The sequence below is a fragment of the Myotis nattereri genome (genome assembly GCF_964212035.1).
Source record: "Myotis nattereri genome assembly, chromosome: 9".
NCBI lineage: Eukaryota > Metazoa > Chordata > Mammalia > Chiroptera > Vespertilionidae > Myotis > Myotis nattereri.
In genome coordinates this window covers 66874151-66892671 of record NC_138084.1, presented here as the reverse complement: position 1 = coordinate 66892671, position 18521 = coordinate 66874151, and the positions used below count along the sequence as shown (strand labels likewise).

Below are 18521 nucleotides of genomic sequence, written 5' to 3'. Positions count from 1 at the left end.
GGCAGCTCCTGTGTTGAGCGTCTGTCCCCTGGTGGTCAGTGCACATCATAGTGACCAGTCGTTCTGCTGTAACAGTTCCTGGGCTTTTATACAGATAGATTATACAAAACACCTAGACAAATAATTTTATCTAAAGGAATTTTAGCCGAAACTGGTTTGGCTCAGTGGATAGAGCGTCGGCCTGTGGACTGAAGGGTCCTGGGTTCGATTCCGGTCAAGGGCATGTGCCTGGGTTGCGGGCATATCCCCAGTGGGGGATGTGCAGGAGGCAGCTGATCGATGTTTCTCTCTCATCGATGTTTCTAACTCTCTCCCTTCCTCTCTGTAAAAAATCAATAAAATATATTTTAAAAAAATAAAAAAAAATAAAGGAATTTTAATTTTAAATTATTTAAATTTTTCTTAGTAATTTCTTTCATGAATTCAACCTTTTATCTAATTTATCTAAATGCTAAGTTAGCATATGAGTGCTTACAATGTGACAGGAACAATGCTTAAATATATTATCCCATTTAATCCTTACAACACTCTGAAGACATATAAAAATTATTTTTTAAGTCAAGAGAAAAAATTTTTGATCATGTAATCTTTTCAAAGAACTTTATTAGGATGTTTTTCACATATTAGGAAAAAGCTTATTTGCCAGTAAAAGAAAGATACTTAACACAAATGAAAAACACCAAAGAGAATTTGGCATCATGACTTGGATAAACTCCAGAGTTCCTGGTTTCCAGTTCTTTTAAACTACACTCTCATGTAGTGCTCAAAGCTTTCAGAAATACCAAATTCAGTTACTCCTGAAATGATACATAATAGCAATGAGACTACTTACTCCTTAATTTCTCCTATATGCACACATGTACACTAATAAAGTCCACCAAACATAAATCTTCCCTTTGTATAAGAGAGATTAAGATTAAATATGATATACAATACTTTATTTTTTTGGAAACCACATTACTGGTATAGAACATTTGGATAGAACATAAATGTTACTAACAAAAGAACCAGTGACTCCTTTTCTACTTCAGATGGCTTCAAATGTTCAACAATTATTTGAAGACTTTCACATACAAGCTAACATATAGCCCATATTTCTTTTATGAGAGAAATGTGCGAACAGTTCCCTTAATTATACCCCTGCAAATAGGGCATTTTCTTAGGGAAGGGGCACATTCCTGGCATACTACTAGATGACCGCACGGGATAAATACAATGGAAACTTCTTTGTCCATGCACACTTTACAAGTTCGTTCTTCTTGCAACCTCCTCAATTGTTCTTCCATAGACAGACCTAGTAACAAAAAACAAAAAACTTTAGCAAAATTGAATTTCTATTTTAGTTCCCATTAAAGAAATAATATGAGTAATAATTCATGTTGATCTTAAGTCTTCGTTTTACCTGAAACATCTTCTGTTGGAATATACTTCATATTCTTTTCCACTAAGGAAAAGAAAAATATATAAAAAACATCATTACCAAATACAGCACTGCTTAACCTACTACCTGTTTTACCTACTATCTACTCAATAACACAGATTCTAAATATATATTATCAGAAAAGATTTAGCCATACTACTTGGGCAATAAAAGACCAGTTTTTTTGACATGTAAAATTATGGAGCATAGTTTGCTAATTGGATTTATTTACTTTTTTGTCAAATACAAAGATGAACATAATCCTAAGGATTTCTAAAATAATTTTACCAAAAAACTCACCAAATAAGTTCTTATATAATGTAGAGTCAATTTCTTTTAGACAATTTTTGAAGATGTTGGCTGCAGCATTTCCTTTAACTAAAACAGTATCAATCAGTTCTCTTGCTTGTAAAGGTATCTGTGTTTTTTGTTTAATTATATCATGTTCTTGTTTATTAATTATATTGGCCTTTAGAAGATTATCCAGGATCGGAAGCACACAAGTCAACTGTTGAAAGAGAGCCATTCTATTCTTCCGAATTAATGACAAATCATCTTCATTTTAGAAAAAAGAAAAAAAAAATCCATTAGATTTTATACTGCTCCAACTAAACCTATACCAACCATAAAAGCAATTTAGGCACTAAATAAATACGAACTTGAAAAAGAAGGGCAAATTTACTTGTTTGCACATTAATGTCTCTCATTTGAAAAACTCCCAGAAGATTTAGCTAAGGCACATTATATAGCATACACACACAGTCTCTGTTTGTGTCCCTTTCTTAAGTCAATACATTTATATATTTAGAAGCCTACTTTTCCTTTATTCTGTTGAAAGCAAGCAGAGAATGTTATAGGATAGTAAAAATTTCCCACTTTTATACTTTCCCACATGGAATTAATAAAACATGCTAACTTCTACTTGCATTATAGCACTTTACTTTTTTAAGTTTTTACATTTTAAGTATAGTTGGTATATAATCTTATATTTGTTATGTTAGTTTTAGGTATACAACATAGTGATTTGACAGTTTTATACCTTAAAATGTGATTACCCCACTACATATGGACAGAGAACATAAAAAGACATTTCTCCAGAGAAGACATACAGATTGCCAACAGACATATGAAAAGATGCTCAACATCACTAATTATCAGGGAAATGCAAGTCAAAACCACATTGATACCACCTCACACCAGTCAGGATGGACATTCCAAAAAGTCAACGAAGAACACGTGTTGGTGAGGATATGGAGAAAAGGGAACCCTTCTGCCCTATTGGTGGGACTGCAAATTGGTGTAGTCCCCATAGAAAACAGTATGGAGAGTCCTCAAAAATTTGAAAAGAGATATAGCATTTGACCCAGTTATTCAACTTCTGGTATTTAGCCAAAGAAAACGAAAACACTAATTCAAAAACTATATATCACTTTTACAAGCACTTTTATATAAATTGTCTTATTTGATACAAAGATTCTGTCAATTAAACAATGTAGGTATGATTGCTTCTCATTTTAAAATACGAAGACTCCGAAAAAAATGAGAACCTGCCCAAGGTTACAGAAATAATTAGCTGCAGACCACGGTCTCCTAGTACTGCTTTCTACTCCATGCATTTGAAGCAGTGCTGTAGGCCTCCTTTATCTGTGGTCTCACTTTCCACTGTTTCAGTTATCCCCAGTCAACCATGGTCCAAAAATAGTGAATGGAAAATTCCAGAAATAAAAAATTTATAAGTTTTAAATTGTGCACCATTCTGAGTAGTATAATAAATCTTACTCTGTCCCAGCTGGGAGGTGAAAAATCCCTTTGTCCAGTATATCCACACTGTATTCGCTACCCACATGTCAGCCACAAGGTTACCAGGTCGACTGTCATGGTATTGCAGTGCTTTCAAGTAACCATTATTTTACTTAATAATGGCACCAAAGTCATTCATATAACTTTTATTATAGTATATTAATTGTTTTATTGTATTATTAGTTAATGCTGTCAATCTCTTATGTGCCTAATTTAAAAATTACACTTTATCATAGGTATATAATGTATAGGAAAGAAACATAGTATATAGGGTTCAGCATTATCTGCATCCACACTGGGGGTCTTGAAACGTAGCCTGCGGATAAGGTGGGGACTACTGCACTGCACTGTTAGAGTCTGAGCTGTAAAGTCAGGACAGATATAGATCCCCATGCTGGCCTAGCCACTTACTAGCTATGTGCCCTAACTTCCAGATTCGTTGGTTTCCTTATCTGTAAAATATAACTGTACCTCCCTCAACAGGGTGTGAGAATTAAATGAGATAATATACGTACAATATTCAGCTTAATATCTGGTACATTGTTAGCTACCAATATTATTTTATAAATGTCTGTTTATATCAATTTTTAAAAAACTGCCTATGAACCAAGTCTAATCTTTTAAGTAAAAGTTTTCTCTTTTAACCTCAAATCAAATAAAATCCATAGTTAAATTTTCTAAATTTATGGAATATGAACATGAATTTCTGAGGTATTTTTCAAAAAGTTTCTTCTTCTACTGTTCCAATCACCATATTTAACTGCCTGTTTCCAGCCTTCAAAAAAATGTACATCTTTTCATTTATGTTTAATGAGAAATAAGTATGAAAAGTGAATTCTATCTTCCTTTTAGAAACAAAGAGAAAAAGGGTTTTCCAATCCAAATACCCCAATTTATAAAGGGTGTCCCAAAATTCACGCCAGAAGTTATTTTGATAGAAAACACGGGTTTATAATTAAAAATTGTAAATTTTTATTGATTCATAAAGTATACAGTATAGAATTATGTATGGAATAGCATATCTGGCAAAATATCCACCCGTTTGGTGTGGATTTGGGGCTGGAGGCATCATCGGACCATTCTTCTTCGAAAATGCAGCTGCTCAGGCAATAATAGTTAATGGTGCTTGCTATCGCGACATGATAATCCAGTTTTTTGTGCCTAAATTGTAAGATATGGATGTGGACAACATGTGGTTTCAACAAGATGGTGCTACATGCCATACAGCCTGAGAAACAATTCAATTACTGCATGAGTCATTTCCTGGTCGTGTAATTTCCCATTTTGGTGATCAGAATTGGCCGCCCAGAGCATGCGATTTAACACCGTTGGGCTTTTTTCTTTGGGGTTTTTTGAAGACTAAGGTTTATGCCAACAAGCCCACGACCACCCACGCCTTGAAGGAGGAAATTGAGCGCTGTATCAACGAAATTCAGCCACATTTATGCAAAATGGTCATGGAAAATTTCAACAAAAGAGTGCGTATGTGCCAGCAAAGCCGTGTAGGCCATTACCTGATATGCTATTCCATACATAACCCTATACTGTATACTTAATGAATCAATAAAAAATTTACAATTTTTAATTATAAACCTGTGTTTTCTATCAAAATACTTCTTGCATGAATTTTGGGATACCCTTTACTATATATGCAACCTTCACCTCTGCTAGCTCTTTAATCCTATTTTTTGTATCCTAGTCTCCACAGCTAGTCTATAAACTCCTTGAGAATGAGCACCATGACTCCTATAGGTGTTCATGTTCAATAAATATTTGTTGAAGAAATGATTACTCAACACTTGTTTTGGGAGTCTGAGACATAACATAATCTGGTGAATACCAAAATCAGTTCCCTATCTTTGGGTTGGACAGGGGCTTCTCACCAAGCCCTAGGATTTTATAATCAGTCCTATTTTTTGTATAAGGACTGCTTTCAGGATTACAGAGTCAAATATCATATTAAGAATATGCTTTGAAGGAACTTAAAAAAAGAGAGAAATAAGACCTGCATTCAACTTTAAAAACTTGCTTTTTCAGAACAACTTAAACTTGTTGTAACAAGTAAACAGAACTCAAGAAGAGTTATGCTAAAATCCTCTGATTAGCATATATCAAGGAATCGTACTGGAAAATAAACGTAGAAAAAAGGTATAGTCAATAGTTAAAGTAATGTAGTCCACAGTCCCCAGTGGAGAAGGGGATGTGCAGTTTGGAAATGGCTGGAGGCTGCTACCAGCAGGTAGTGGATAGACAAGGATACTAACTTCCCCATGACATGTGAGACAATCTTATGAGCCCCACTGGGAAATAATGCAGTTTACTAGAATTCCAAATACCTGATGCCATTTCTTCAGTTTGTCTTTCTTTTTCTTCTTGTCTGTTTTCATCTTCAGCATGAAGAAGTGCTGACACAATATCATTAACTGTTTTGTAATTCTCTCCAGTTGTTAGGATTTTACTCTGAACTGTCTGTTTTACCAAGCTTCTACTGAAGCCCATTTCCAAGGCAGCTTTCACCACTGGCGTATCCATCATGACTGCATCTTCTGAACTTTCTCCAGGTCCAAAATGAACAACTATTTGGAATGACATGTACCAATGTTAAATTCCACAAATATAAAAGTATGTAGGAAAACATCTATGACACAAACTGTACTCTCACATTACTTATATCCTGGTAAGAGAGATACACTAGATGCACTCATTACCTATAACTCCAACAAAAGTTTAATTTGATCAGGATCAAATGGGAGTGTATGATATGCTGTACTTTTTAAGAAATACCACTTTCACTTCCCAGGCTACATTCCAGACCTACTTAAAGAGAAACTAGGGATGGGGCTTATGAATCTGTATGTTTTAAAAATTCCCCAAGTGATTCTGATGTACAGTCATGTTTAGAAACCAATATGCTACACAAATTTAGAAGTGAGAAATGATCTCACTTCAGTCAGGGAAGTTGAGGAAATCAACAAAGACTTCATGGAAAAGTGGCATTAGAGCTCTGACTTGAAGAAACAGAATCTAAAGATATGAATAGATGAAGCAGAGAGAATAACAAGCGAAGATAGGAAGTATAGTAAAATGGAAGGCTGGTTCACCTGAAATATGTCTAAAGATGTAAATAAATATGATAAAAGAAGTAGACAGTCATATGATTTCAGAAGTGACAGATGCTCTGAAGAAAAAGCAGTGTAAGGTGATTAAAACAAACTAGGAGGCAGGAGGACACTTCAAATAAGGTAATCAGGAAAGCATTTTCTGATAACAGGATCAATGCTAGCCAATATGACACATTATGAAAATTACAGTCCTCGCCGGTTTGGCTCAGTGGATAGAGCGTTGGCCTGCGGACAGAAGGGTCCCAGGTTCAATTCCCATCAAGGGCACATGCCTAGGTTGCGGGTTCGGTCCAACGTGCAGGAGGCAGCCAATCAATGATACCCTCTCATCATTGATGTTTCTACCTCTCTCTTTCTCTCCCTTGCTCTCTGAAATCAATAAAAATATATATATTAAAAAAATCTTAAAAAAAAGAAAATTACAAAAACATTAATTCTTCAAGATGCTTTACTGCCATCTGCTGGAAAACTGTTATAATAAACATATAAATATACAATGGCTACCATGTGTGCTGTGCTCCCTTGCTCAAACATATGTGGAAGCCCTGTCTAAAGCGGTAACACCAGAACAAATACTTTAGTGATAAAAAGAAGTAAGCTGTGGGAGTATCTGAAGAAGTCTTTCAGGCAAAGAGAAAAGCAAGTATAAAATCTTAAGTCAAAGTAAAGCGTGATATAAGGTATATTCAAGAAAGAAAGAAGGTGGTGAAAGTCAGGGAGGAGGAGGATGCCCAGATTACAGAGCCTTGCGAGAAGTTTATATTTTCTATGTTTGCCAGAATATTCTAGGAGGGTTTTAAGCAGAAGAGTGATAAAATCTGATTTTTTTTCCCCAAAAAAGATAATTCTAGCAGTTTGGTGATAAACTTAAATGAGGTAAAATGGAATCAGGGAGATCTGTTTGGATATTATAATAGAAGATGATGGCAGTTTGGATTAGGTTGATAGGGATGAAAATGGAGAAAAGTGGTAAGGTTAGGAACATATTATAAAGGTAGAGATGAAAGGACCTCTAATTAAACATATAAGGTAAAGAGAAGAATCAGGAATAATGCCTACGTTAACTTTTTTTTTAAAATCTTCACCCCAAGATATGTTTTGCATTGATTGCAGAGAGAGAAAGGAAGGGAGAAGGGAAACATCAATGTGCGAAACATCGATCAGGTGCCTCCCATACACATCCTGACCAGGGATCGAACCTGAAACCTGGGTATGTGGCCTGAGCAGGAATCAAACCCGAGACCCTTCGGTGCAGGGGACAACACTCTAACCAACTGAGCCACACCAGTCAGGGCAGTTTTTGGAGTCAAATTTGACCTTAGCAAATGGGTGCCATTAACTGAGAGGGGACAACCAGAGTAGGAGCAAATTCACAGGATAAAAGAAGGGAGCAAATGTTATAGCTAAGTAGAGATTTAAATATGTAGTTGGACAAAATAAAATAGCCTGAGTGTTGAGAGTTATTCCATCATGTGAAGGTTTGAAAAAGGAGTAGTCATCACAGGAGATTGTCCATGATCAACCAGGGAAAAACCAAGAATGTGGTGTCTGGGAAGTCAAGAGTCAATGTCTTAAGGAGGATGAAGGACAGTGACGTCAGCAAGACTGCCAAATAAGATGTCTCTCACTCATATTCCCCCACCCCACCCCTACCCCATCAACAACAGGAATCCATCCATGAACTAGAAGTCCCTTTGTGGGAGCTCTGAGATCCAGTTCCACTCCCTCTCAGCTATGTTCCAGAACCAGATTATGAAATCTTCCAATAGTCTAAGACCAAGGAGAACTGTTTTGGGAAAACAGGCTTATACCCAGACAGCTGATTCACTGACCACTATCCCATCTACAGACCCAAAAACATGTTCATACTGCTCAGGTCTTAGCTACAATCCAACTTAACTTGACCCTGTCCCAACCAGACACCAAGAAAATGGAGAGGAGCCATGCCCACCTATGCTTTGGTCTCAGCTGTGGACACTGAAGCTGCCTATGAACCAGATCCAGCCATAGTCCAGGAACCACTGCAGGTAAACCTGTCAAACTGTAAATTCTGAAAGGGCCTTGCAACTAGGTTCCAACCCATCCCAGCTGCAGTCCCAGCTTGCCACAGGGACCCAGCAAGCTATATTCCTAACTGAGCAGCTGGAGATACTCAAAAGGCCTGATACTCAGACCCAGTCTCTCTTAGCCAGTCCACAGTAGTACTGCTAACACATGGACCTGGTGGGAGACACTCATGTCTGCACTTCAGGAGACCCTGAAACAACCCCAACTCTCTACCTACGTTAGAGCGCAATCTAGTCCACCAAGGGACCTGGTAGGAGACATGTCCATCTGTGCTTCCAGGATCAGGTCTACAGACCTCTATCTTCTCTGAAACTGAAAACAGCTCTGGGGCTCAGTTCCAGCCCCGCTCAGCTATGTTCCAGAGCCAGTCCTGTCCATCAAGAGACAAATCCAGTCACCAGACAAGAGCCCCTTCCTCCCCACAAGGACCTGAAGGGAGCCACATTCATCTGTACATCTGGTAACAGGCCCACTTTCTAGAGCCCAACTGTGGACACTGGAGCAGAACCTTGTCCCAGCAACATCCTACTAAACAATGTACTAGAGTCAGTCCTATCCACCAAGAGACCAGACAGGAGCTACACAGCCTTAGCCTGTAGCAACAAGTCCACCAACCATGGATAGCACCACAGACCCAGCGACAGCCTCATAACAACTCCAACCAAGCATGATCGCAATCCAGAGGCAATCCCATGAGCCAGGGGACCCTAGAGAAGAAAGTCTTTACCTGCCAAAAGCAGTCTATAAAGAGTTGTTTGCTCCTTCAAATGCACAGGCACCAAAAAAGGTTATATGTATAGCATGCTAATCAGGCAAGTATCACACCACCAAAGGAAACTAATAAAGTTCCACTAATCAACTCTAAGAAATGGAAAGCTATGGTTCATCTGACAATTATGATTTGTTACCTGACAATGAATTTAAAATAATCAGTTAAAGAAAATGAAATTCAAGAGAACAAAGACAGACAACTAAATGAAATGAGGAAAACAACACATGAACAAAAATTAGTTTAAGAAATAGAAACCATAAGAAAGAACCAAAAAGAAATCCTACAGCTGAAGAATAAGACAGAACTGAAAAATTCAACAACAGACTTGATCATGCAAAAGAATCAGAGAACTGGAAGGCAGATCATTTAAAATTAGCAAGTTAGAGGAACAAAACAAAAAAGAGAGAGAGAGATTAAAAAGAGTAAAGAAAGACTATGTGAATTATGGGACACTACCAAACACATGAACATTCACATCATGGGTGTCCCAGAGGAAGAGAGAAAGGAAGAAAAAACGTACTTAAAGAAATACTGAGTGCTGGCGAGGATGTGGAGAAAAAGGAACCCTCATGCACTGCTGGTGGGAATGCAGACTGATGCAGCCACTGTGGAAAACAGTATGGAGTTTCCTCAAAAAACTAAAAATGGAATTCCCATTTGACCCAGTGATCCCACTTCTAGGAATATATCCCAAGAAATCAGAAACACCAATCAGAAAGGACATATGCATCCCTATATTCATAGAAGCACAATTTACAATAGCTAAGATTTGGAAACAGCCTAAGTGCCCATCAGCAGATAAGTGGATTAAAAAACAGTGATACATCTACACAATGGAATACTATGCTGCTGTAAAAAAGAAGGAACTCCTACCATTCACAACAGCATGAATGGACATGGAGAGCATTCTGCTAAGCGAAATAAGCCAGTTGGAGAAAGATAAATATCACATGATCTTACTCATTTGTGGAATATAATGAACATAAACTGATGAACAAAAATAGATCCAGAGACAGAGAAGCATCAAACAGACCATCAAACTTCAGAGGGAAGGCAGGAGAGGGTGGGAGGTTGTGGGGAGGGGGGTAATTGATCAACCAAAGGACTTGTATGCATGCATATAAGCATAACCAATAGACATGGACACTGGAGTGGTGGAGGCATGTCCTGGAGGGTGGGAGTGGCCAGGGAGAGGTCGATGGGGGAAAAAGGAAATACTTTAAACAATTCTATCTAATAAAAGAGAAACATGGTAATTGGCGTACGACCGCTACCCTTCACATTGGCTAATCAGCAAGATATGCAAATTAACTGCCAGCCAAGATGGCGGCCGGCAGCCAGGCAGCTTGAAACTAACATGAGGCTTGCTTGCTTCAGTGACGGACTCCAGTGTTCCCCGCATGCCTTGCCGGCCTCTGAGCTTGCAGTTTAAGAAATATTGTAACAAATACAGAAGCTAGACAAAACCCCAGAAACCTGCTTTCAGCAAGCCCGGGATCTCAGAGCTGGAGTTGATACAGAGTTTCGATTATAGAACCTAAACAAACCAGATACCTGCTTTCAGCAGCAGAGGCCTCAGAGCTGGAGCCAGAGCTAAAGCTGGCGCAGAATAAAAAAAAAGAAAAAGAAAAAAAGGAGCAGTTGGGAGCTTCAGTCAGCCTGAAAACAGCCCTCAGCCCTCACCCAGACTGGTCAGGCATCCCAGTGGGGACCCCCACCCTGAAGGGTGTGTGACCAGCTGCAAACAGCCATCATCCCCTCATCCAGGCTGGCCAGGCACCCCAGTGGGGACCCCCACCCTGATCCAGGACACCCTTCAGGGCAAACCAGCCAGCCCCACCCATGCACCAGGTCTCTATCCTATATAGTAAAAGGGTAATATGTCTCCCAGCACCGGGATCAGCGGAGCCGCGAGGCCTCCCGGCACCGGGATCAGCGTGACAGGGGGCAGCGCCCAAACCCCCTGATCGCCCTGAGGCTCTGTGTGCGACAGGGGCCGGGGCCACAACCTCCCTATCCACCCTGCTCTGTTCCTGACAGGGGAAGGCGCCCCAACCCCCTGATCAGCCCTGCTCTGTGCCTGATAGGGGGGAGCTCCCCAACCCCCTGATCACCCTGCGGCTCTGTGTGTGACAGGGTGCGGGCCCAAACACCCTCCCCCCCCCACGGGCCCTGCTCTGTGTGTGATGGGGTAGAGCCATAACCTTCCCATCGGCCCTGCCCTGAGTGTGACAGTGGCGGTGCCCCAACCCCCCAATCGGCCCTACCCTGAGCATGACTGAGGGTGGCATCGCAACCTCCCAATCTGCCCTGCTCTGTGCATGACAGGGGGCGGCGCCACAACTCCCCAATCAGCCCTGCTCTGAGCCCGACCAGGGGCTGCACCTAGGGATTGGGCCTGCCCTCTGCCACCCAGGAGCAGGCCTAAGCCAGCAGGTCGTTATCTCCTGAGGGGTCCCAGACTGCGCGAGGGCACAGGCCGAACTGAGGGACCCCCCCCCCTCCCCAGCCCGAGTGCACAGATTTTTGTGCACCTGGCCTCTAGTAAAGAATAAAAAAAAATACTGAATTTTTAAAAAAAGAATGTTTCTTTCTCTCTCTTCCTCTCCTTTCCTCTCTGAAATCAATAAAAATATATTATTAATAATAATAATTACTTCGAATGTAAACGGACAATTCTCTGATCAAGATACAGAATGGTTGAATAGCTTTAAAAAAACAGGATCCAACAATATGCTACCTATCAGAGACTCACTTCACCTTTAAAGAAACAGATAGGCTGAGAGTGAAGGTGTATGTAAAAAGATATTCATGCAAACGGTAACTAAAAGAGATGAGGGGTAGCTATCCTATCTAATAATAGACAAACATGGTAATTAACCGTACCTCCGACACACTTCCCATTGGCTAATCAGGGCGATATGCAAATTAACTAACAATCAAGATGGCGGTCAGCAGCCAGGCAGCTGAAGCGAACAGGAGGCTTGCTTGCTCCAGTGATGGAGGAAGCCAAGGTTCCCCGCCTGCCGCTGCCGGCCTCTGAGCTGCACTCTAAGAAACAATGTTGCAATTATAGAAGCTAAACAAACCCCAGAAACCTGCTTTCAGCCAGCCGGGCCTCAGAGCTGGAGCTACAACAGTGTTTCAATTATAGAAGCCAAACAAACCCAGATACCTGCTTTCAGCAGCTGAGGTCTCAGAACTGGAGCCGAGCCTCAGAGCTAAAGCCGGCTCTCAGGTCCAGTGACAGCCATAGGGGGTAAATAAATCCCAGAAGAAAAAAAAAAGAAGAAAAGGAGAGGTTGGGAGCTTAGGTCACCCGCCAGCCTGAAAACGGCCCTCAGCCCCTCACCCAGACTGGCCAGGCATCCCAGTGGGGACCCCCACCCTGAAGGGGGTGTGACCAGCTGCAAACAGCCATCATCCCCTCATCCAGGCTGGCCAGGCACCCAAGCGGGACCCCCACCCTGATCCAGGACACCCTTCAGGGCAAACCAGCTGGCCCCCACCCGTGCACCAGGCCTCTATCCTATATAGTAAAAGGGTAACATGCAAACTGACCCTAACAGCAGAAGGACTGGGAATGAATGGTCACTATGACACACACTGACCACCAGGGGGCAGACGCTCAATGCAGGAGCTGCCCTCTGGTGGTGAGGGTGCTCTCACATGGGAGGAGCTCTGCTCAGTCACAAGCCAGGCTGATGGCTGCCAGTACAGCGGTGGTGGTGGGAGCCTCTCCTGCCTCAGCAGGGCTAAGGATATCCAAGTGCAGTTTAGGCCTGCTCCCTGCTGGCAAGTGGACATCCCCTGAGGGCTGCCAGGCTGCCAGAGGGATGTCTGATTGCCATCTTAGGCCCAATCCCCCGGGAAGTGGGCCTAAGCCAGCAGGTGCTCATCCCCTGAGGGGTCCCAGACTGTGAGAGGGCACAGGTCGGGCTGAAGGACCCTCCCCCTCCACCCCCTCAGTGCACAAATTTTTGTGCAGTGGGCCTCTAGTACTTATATAAAATAAAATAAGACTTTCAGTTAAAATCAGTAACAAGACAAAGAAGTCACTATAGAGGGGTCAATTCATCAAGAAGCTATAATAATTGTAAATATATGTGTACCAAACATTGGCGTACATAAATATTTAAAGCAAACTAAAGAGAGAAATAATAATAGCAGGGGACTTCAATACCCACTTTCAACATTGGATAGGTCATCCAGACAGAAAATTAACAAAAAAATAGTGAACCTGAGTAACACTATACAGCAAGTGGCCCTAACAGACATACACAGAACACTCCATCCAATAGCACCAAAAACATTCTTCTCAAACTCACATGGAACATTTTTCATGATAGATCATGTGTCAGGCCACAAAACAAGCTTTAACAAATTTAAGAATACTGAAATCATATCAAGTATCTTTTCTAAACACAATGGTATAAAACTAGAAATCAGTAACAGGAAGAAAATGGAAAAATTCACAAATACAGGGAAATTAATAAACAACCAATGAATCAGGGAAATTGGAAAATATCTTGAAACAAACAAAAACACAACATACCCAAAACTTAGAGGATGCAGCAAAAGCAGTTCTAAGAGGGAAGTTTATAGCAATAAATGCCTGCATTAAAAAGTCTCAAGCCCAGCCGGCATGGCTTAGTGGTTGAGCATCAACCTGTGAACAGGAGGCCCTGGTTCGATTCCCAGTCAGGGCACATGCCCGGGTTGTGGGCTGAGGTGTGCTGGAGGCAGCCGGTCAGTGATTCTCTCTCATCATTGATGTTTCTGTCTCTCTCTTCCCCTCCCTTCCTCTCTGAAATCAATAAAAATATATTTTTAAAAAAGTCTCAAATAAACAAACCAATTTGAAACATCATGAAATCAGTAAAAGAAAATAAGCCCTACTTTGCAGAAAGAAGGAAGTAACAAAGATTAGAGCAGAAATAAATGATATAGAGACTATAAAGAAAATAGAAAAAAAGAAACTAAGAGTTGGTTTTTTGGAAAGGTAAACAAAGTGGAAAAACCACAGCTAAGCTCATACAGAAAAAAAGAGAAGACTTCAATTATAAACAAAAGAGAACATTACAAAAGAAATACCAGAAACGCAAAGGATCCACAGAGACTGCTATGAACAATTAACGCTAACAAACTGGATAGTCTAGAGGAAATTGATCAATTCCTAGAAACATACAACTTACTAACAATGAATCATAAAGAAATAGAAAATGTGAACAGACCAAGAACAACTAAAATGACTGAAGCAGTAATCAAAAACCTCCCAACAAAGAAAGACTGAGACCAGATGGTTTCACTGGTGAATTCCACCAAAGATTTAAAAAAGATTAACACCAATCCTTCTCAAACTCCTCCAAAAAGTTAAAGAGGGAAAACCCCAAATTCATTTATGAGGCTAGCATTACACTGATACCAAAGCCAGATAAGGACACTAAATGAAAGAAAACTACAGGCCAATATTCTTGATGAATACAGATGCAAATGTTCTCAACAAAATACTAGCAAGCAATTAAACAATACATTAAAAGAATCTTAGTTCTGATAAAATGGAATTTATATAAGGATGCAAGTATGGTTCAAACATCTACAAATCAATAAACATGATAAACCACTTTAACAAAATAAATAATAAAAAACATGATCCTCTCAATAGAGTCAGAAAAAGCATTTGAGAAAATTCAACCCCTTTCATGATAAAAAGCTCTCCTGACAAATACCAAACATCTAGCCCAGCCAGTGTGGCTCAGTGGTTGAATCAGGAGGTAAAGATTTCGATTCCTGGTCAGGGCACATGTGCGGGTTGTGGACTCAGTCCCCAGTGGGGGAGGGAAGAGGGGCAGGAGGCAGCTGATCAATAATTCTCGCTCATCATTGATGTTTCTATCCCTCTCTCCCTCTCCCTCCCTCCCTCTCTCTGAAATAAACAAAAACATATTAAAAAATGAACAAACAAACAAAAACCTAACATCTAGCCTAATTCCTAAATGAGATGTGAACTAGGTCTTTTCAAATATGCTAGCTTATAGCGAACAACTTTTCCTCCTTGGAGGGCTTATTATTTGCACATATCCATGGTATTCCTTGAGCTATTTGTTACTGTTGTTTTTCTTTTACATGTGTCTTATCTCCCCACTTGGAATGTCAGTACTTTAAGAAAGATTAGCATACTTCAAAAAATCCTCTGACAATATCATGAATCTTAGTATACTCATTATTTATAATTAGCTTCTAGCTTTTTTTCCCTATGACCTCAGAAATCCTTTGTTTACATACTTTCATTCCCAGCATTCTTATAAAATTTCCCATTCCATATTTGAAGTATTTTCATACATACTGGGTGGATCAGCATTTTCATCTCCAGGAGTGTCTGAAGTTGACAACAGCTATGAAACAGAAGAAAAATTAATGGGTAAAATACAAAAATTTCAAACAGCCTGCACAAAGCAACATTAAGGTAAGTTTTCTGTAAGTAGTGTACAGACTCTTTGAAAACTAGAAAATTTACATAATACTTCACTTTGCTTGCCCTGAGCAGTGTGGCTCAGTTGGTTGGAGCACTGTCCCATGCACCAAAACATCACTGGTGCGATTCCCAGTTAGGGTGCATACCCAGGTCACAGGTTCAATCCCCTGTTGGGGTACATGTGGGGGGCAAACAACAGATGTTTCACTCTTACATCGATGTGTCTCTCTCTCTATCTCCCCCTTCCTCTCTCTCTAATATCTGTAACGTATTAAAAAATAATTCTTCACTTTGCTTTGTTTTACCTTAATCATCATAAAAATGTCCTTTAAACTTCACCTACTTCCAAATTAGAATTCAAGTGTATCTCTAGTTTCAGAAAAATATGAAAAAGTATTAATGATTTCTCATTTCTTTTAGAAAGTCATATTTCAACTGGACCACTCTCAGAGGTTCCAAACTCCTGACAATTCTATATTCTTTTCTGGAAAAGATGGAGGAGACATTAAAGATTCTCCTCCAACTTACTACAAATTGTACAGTAGTTTGTGGAGTGATTTTCAAAAAACTGAAAACAAAAGACAACCTTTTTTATAACCCCTTAACAAGGTAGTTAAAAAAGTAAAAATTAAAGGTATTAATATGAATACAAAACCTGTAACTATACCTGAAAAACAAATGTAAAGATTACTTCTAAAATATTTTTGCAATTATTATTTAGGAGAACTCAATGATGTCAATTATAAAAATGTATTTACCTGTTCAAGAAGATGAGGATATCTGGCTTGAATCTCATCAACAAACCCCTGTCCTTTCATGCGTATCAAGAACTCACACCTAAAACATACAGATAAAATTTTTTTAAGTTGTTTTAGATCAAAAATATAACCTGATCATTCTAGAAAAGTGGCTTTCATACATTTTGTACCCCATAACTGAAACACTTTACATCACAATGTAGCATACATACATACCTAACAGAAACAAGATTCTCAAACATTAGACTCTTACTATGCGCTGATGCATTCTGGTATTTTCTATTTAGATCCATTGACAACAATAAAAGGGTCTAGGATCTACAAAGGAACACGAACTGAGGCTTGAATAATGCTGTTATAGACAATTTGGGGATTTAACATAGTTTCAGAAACTGTAGTACAGTATTCCCAAAATGTGATCTTTCATAATATAATCTAGTGTCCATTCCTCCATTACATTTAAAGCACAAACCCACCCTCCAAAAAAATACTGAATCAAATATTTTCATCTATAATGTGACAGTGTTTTCCAAGTACTCATTTTCAAATTACTAAGATTTCTAAAAGGTGTCCCAGGAAGTTCACATAAAATCTGTTTCCATTTCATAACTTTTGTTTTTCAACAAATAGTGCTAGATAACTAGAACAATATACTTCAACCTATGCCCATACTATATATAAAAATAAACAAAATAAATCATTAATGTAAATGTAAAACAGAAGAAAACATTAAGAGAAAATCTTTTTGTCCTCATGTTAGGTACCAAATTCTCAGATAAGAAACCAACAGCATAATCCACAAGAGAAAATTGATAAACTGACATCATCAAAATTAAAAATGTCTGCTCATCACTGTTAAGAAAATGAAAATCCACAGACTGCAAGTTTGCAAAACACATCTGATAAAGCACTGTATCCAGAGTATATTATGAACTAGCAAAACTTAATTTAAAAAAAGAAAACATAAAAATGGGCAAAAGATTTGAATAGACACTTCACCAAAGAAGATGTATAGATGGTAAATAATCAAATAAGAAGCTCGTCATCATTAATCAATAGGAAATGCTATTGAAATGTCACTATGTCCATATCTATTAGAATGGCTGACATAAAAAGACGGACAATACCAAGTGTTGTTAAGGATGTGGAACACCCGGAGGTCTCATACCATGCCAGTGGAAACTTAACATTTAACAATTTAGCAGTTTCTTATAGAGTTAAAACAAAACTTGCCATACAACTCATCAATCACACTTGGACATGTTTACCCAAGAAAAATGAAAACATGTGTCCACAAATGTTCTATTAATATTTAGAGTGGCTTCATTCATTATTGCTCCAAACTAGAAACAACTCAAATGTCCTTCAGCTGGTGAGTGGGTGGAATGAGTAAAGATCATATGCATGCTCTGTTATCAACCAAGTAACAGAACTAGTTGTTACTGTGTTTTGATCTTTGTATAGTTTTAAATTATTTTCATTCTGGAACTGATTAATTTATATTCAAAACGATTAAAGATAGGAAGTATAGTCCTAGCCGGTTTGCCTCAGTGGATAGAGCATCAGCCTGTGGACTGATTTTGTCATTTTTGTGTAAAGTTAAAAAAAATTTAACTTTACATTTGATTTCGGTCAAGGGCACGTACCTTGGTTGCAAGTTTAATCCCCGGCCCTGGTTGGGGCACATGTGGGAGGCAACCAATCAATGTATCTCATATTGATGTTTCTCTCTGTCTCTCTCTCTCCCTCCCACTCTCTCTAAAAATCAATGGAAAAATATCCTCGGGTGAGAATTAACCAAAAAAAATAAATTAAAAAAATAAAAATAGGAAGTATAATAAATTTTCCCCATATCTTCCCCTTCTCCAATGAACTCCATGAGGACAATTTTAGGGTGTCTTATTCACTGTTATGTCCCCAGCACCTAAAGAGTATCCATTAAGCACCCAAATATTTGATAAATAAATAAGTAAACTGTTAAAATATAGTGATAACAATTACTTATTTGGGGTTTTCATTTACTAAGATCAAAGATTACCCACAATGGAAATTTGCTGTTTTCAGAAGTGTTTACAAAAAAGCATCACTAAGTTCTTTCTGTTATTTA

At 39.0% G+C, this 18521-nt stretch overlaps 1 protein-coding gene across 2 annotated transcripts in view; it reads right to left on the bottom strand.

Moving 5' to 3' along the window:
• Positions 1-586: 586 nt before the first annotated feature.
• The window catches only part of BIRC2 (baculoviral IAP repeat containing 2), a 23772-nt gene continuing 5837 nt past the window's right edge, over positions 587-18521 (bottom strand). For both annotated transcript variants that reach the window (XM_081098753.1, XM_081098754.1), the window contains 6 exons: positions 16415-16493; positions 15528-15576; positions 5557-5796; positions 1721-1975; positions 1403-1444; positions 587-1294 (listed from right to left, as the gene is read on the bottom strand). In XM_081098753.1, the coding sequence (XP_080954879.1) occupies positions 1101-1294; positions 1403-1444; positions 1721-1975; positions 5557-5796; positions 15528-15576; positions 16415-16493 (859 nt within the window). In that variant the 3' untranslated portion in view covers positions 587-1100. The remainder of the gene's footprint in view (positions 1295-1402; positions 1445-1720; positions 1976-5556; positions 5797-15527; positions 15577-16414; positions 16494-18521) is intronic.